Source organism: Hyphopichia burtonii (genome assembly GCF_001661395.1).
Source record: "Hyphopichia burtonii NRRL Y-1933 unplaced genomic scaffold HYPBUscaffold_24, whole genome shotgun sequence".
NCBI classification, from domain to species: Eukaryota; Fungi; Ascomycota; class Pichiomycetes; order Serinales; family Debaryomycetaceae; genus Hyphopichia; species Hyphopichia burtonii.
This window is the reverse complement of record NW_017963751.1, coordinates 1-1242: the sequence shown is the minus strand read 5'-3', so window position 1 is coordinate 1242 and position 1242 is coordinate 1. Positions and strand designations below refer to the sequence as shown.

The window sequence follows — 1242 nt, the reverse complement described above, 5'->3', positions numbered from 1 at the left end:
TCATCTCTAATATCCATAGTAATTTCTAAAGCGGCATAACCTTTTTTAGATAATGTAAAACAACCATCACCATCAATTAAACCTGCTAATCATTGTTTAAATTTTATATCTCTAATACTATTAGAAAGTGTATAAATAGATCTTTTATTTAACAAACGTATGGCCTCTGAAGTTCCTACTCACGAGCTAAGCGTTTTGGTTACTTGCGAATTATCATAAACTTTAAGGATTTTTACTTTAACGGTATATAAAATATAACTTATGTATAAAGTACCTAAAAAGTATAAAATGATTTTCTCGCTTATAGTTTGTTGCAATAAATATATATTATAATCGTTACCAAAGTTAATGATTGAATAAAAAGTATAATATATATTTAAGGGCCATTGTTGACCAAAGAATCAGAATAAATGTTCATATAATACAGGATCTCCTCCTGCACCTACTTCATAGAATCCTGTATTAAAGTTTCTATCCATTAATAATAAAGTTACAGCACCTGTTAATACTGGTAATGATAATAATAATAATATAGCTGTAAAGTAAACTGCTCAAACATATAATGGAGAATTTATCATACGTACATTAATAGTACGCATGTTTAAGAATGTTACTATAAAGTTAATTGCTCCTAATAAACTTGATATTGATGTTAAATGTATAGCAAATATACCAAAATCTACTGATGGTCCAGAATGTGCATTTATAGATGATAATGGTGCATATAAAGTTCAACCTGTACCTGCTCCATTTTCTATTAATACTGATGCTATTATACATACTAATGCTGGTGGTAAACATCAAAAACTTATATTATTTAATCTTGCAAATGCCATATCCATAGCACCTATCATTATTGGTAAGTAAAAATTACCAAATGCTCCAATAATAACAGGCATTACGAATAAGAATATCATTGCTATAGCATGTCCTGTTACCATTACGTTAAATACTTGATTATTTCCATGTAAAAATTGACTATTACCTGAACTTAATTCCATACGTATTATAACTGACATTCCTGTAGCTACCATAGCTGATATTATTCCAAATCCTAAATATAATATGGCAATATCTTTGTGTGATGTACTAAATAATCATCTATCCACAAAACTCATTGGTTTTACCATATATTATTATATATGTTTATATTATCTTTATGTATTTATATATATATTATAAATAATATATATATATTTATTTATATTATTCTTATCCTTATATATATATATTAATCCGCAG

General features: G+C 26.5%; 1 protein-coding gene across 1 annotated transcript; it reads right to left on the bottom strand.

The window, feature by feature from the left end:
• Nucleotides 1-401: 401 nt before the first annotated feature.
• Nucleotides 402-1034, bottom strand: HYPBUDRAFT_159187 (cytochrome c oxidase subunit I-like protein; the record flags this gene model as incomplete). Its single annotated transcript, XM_020222428.1, has 3 exons — nucleotides 402-547; nucleotides 581-682; nucleotides 809-1034. The coding sequence occupies 3 exons, from the start codon at nucleotides 1032-1034 to the stop codon at nucleotides 402-404; spliced, it is 474 nt and encodes a 157-aa protein (XP_020073647.1).
• Nucleotides 1035-1242: the final 208 nt, after the last annotated feature.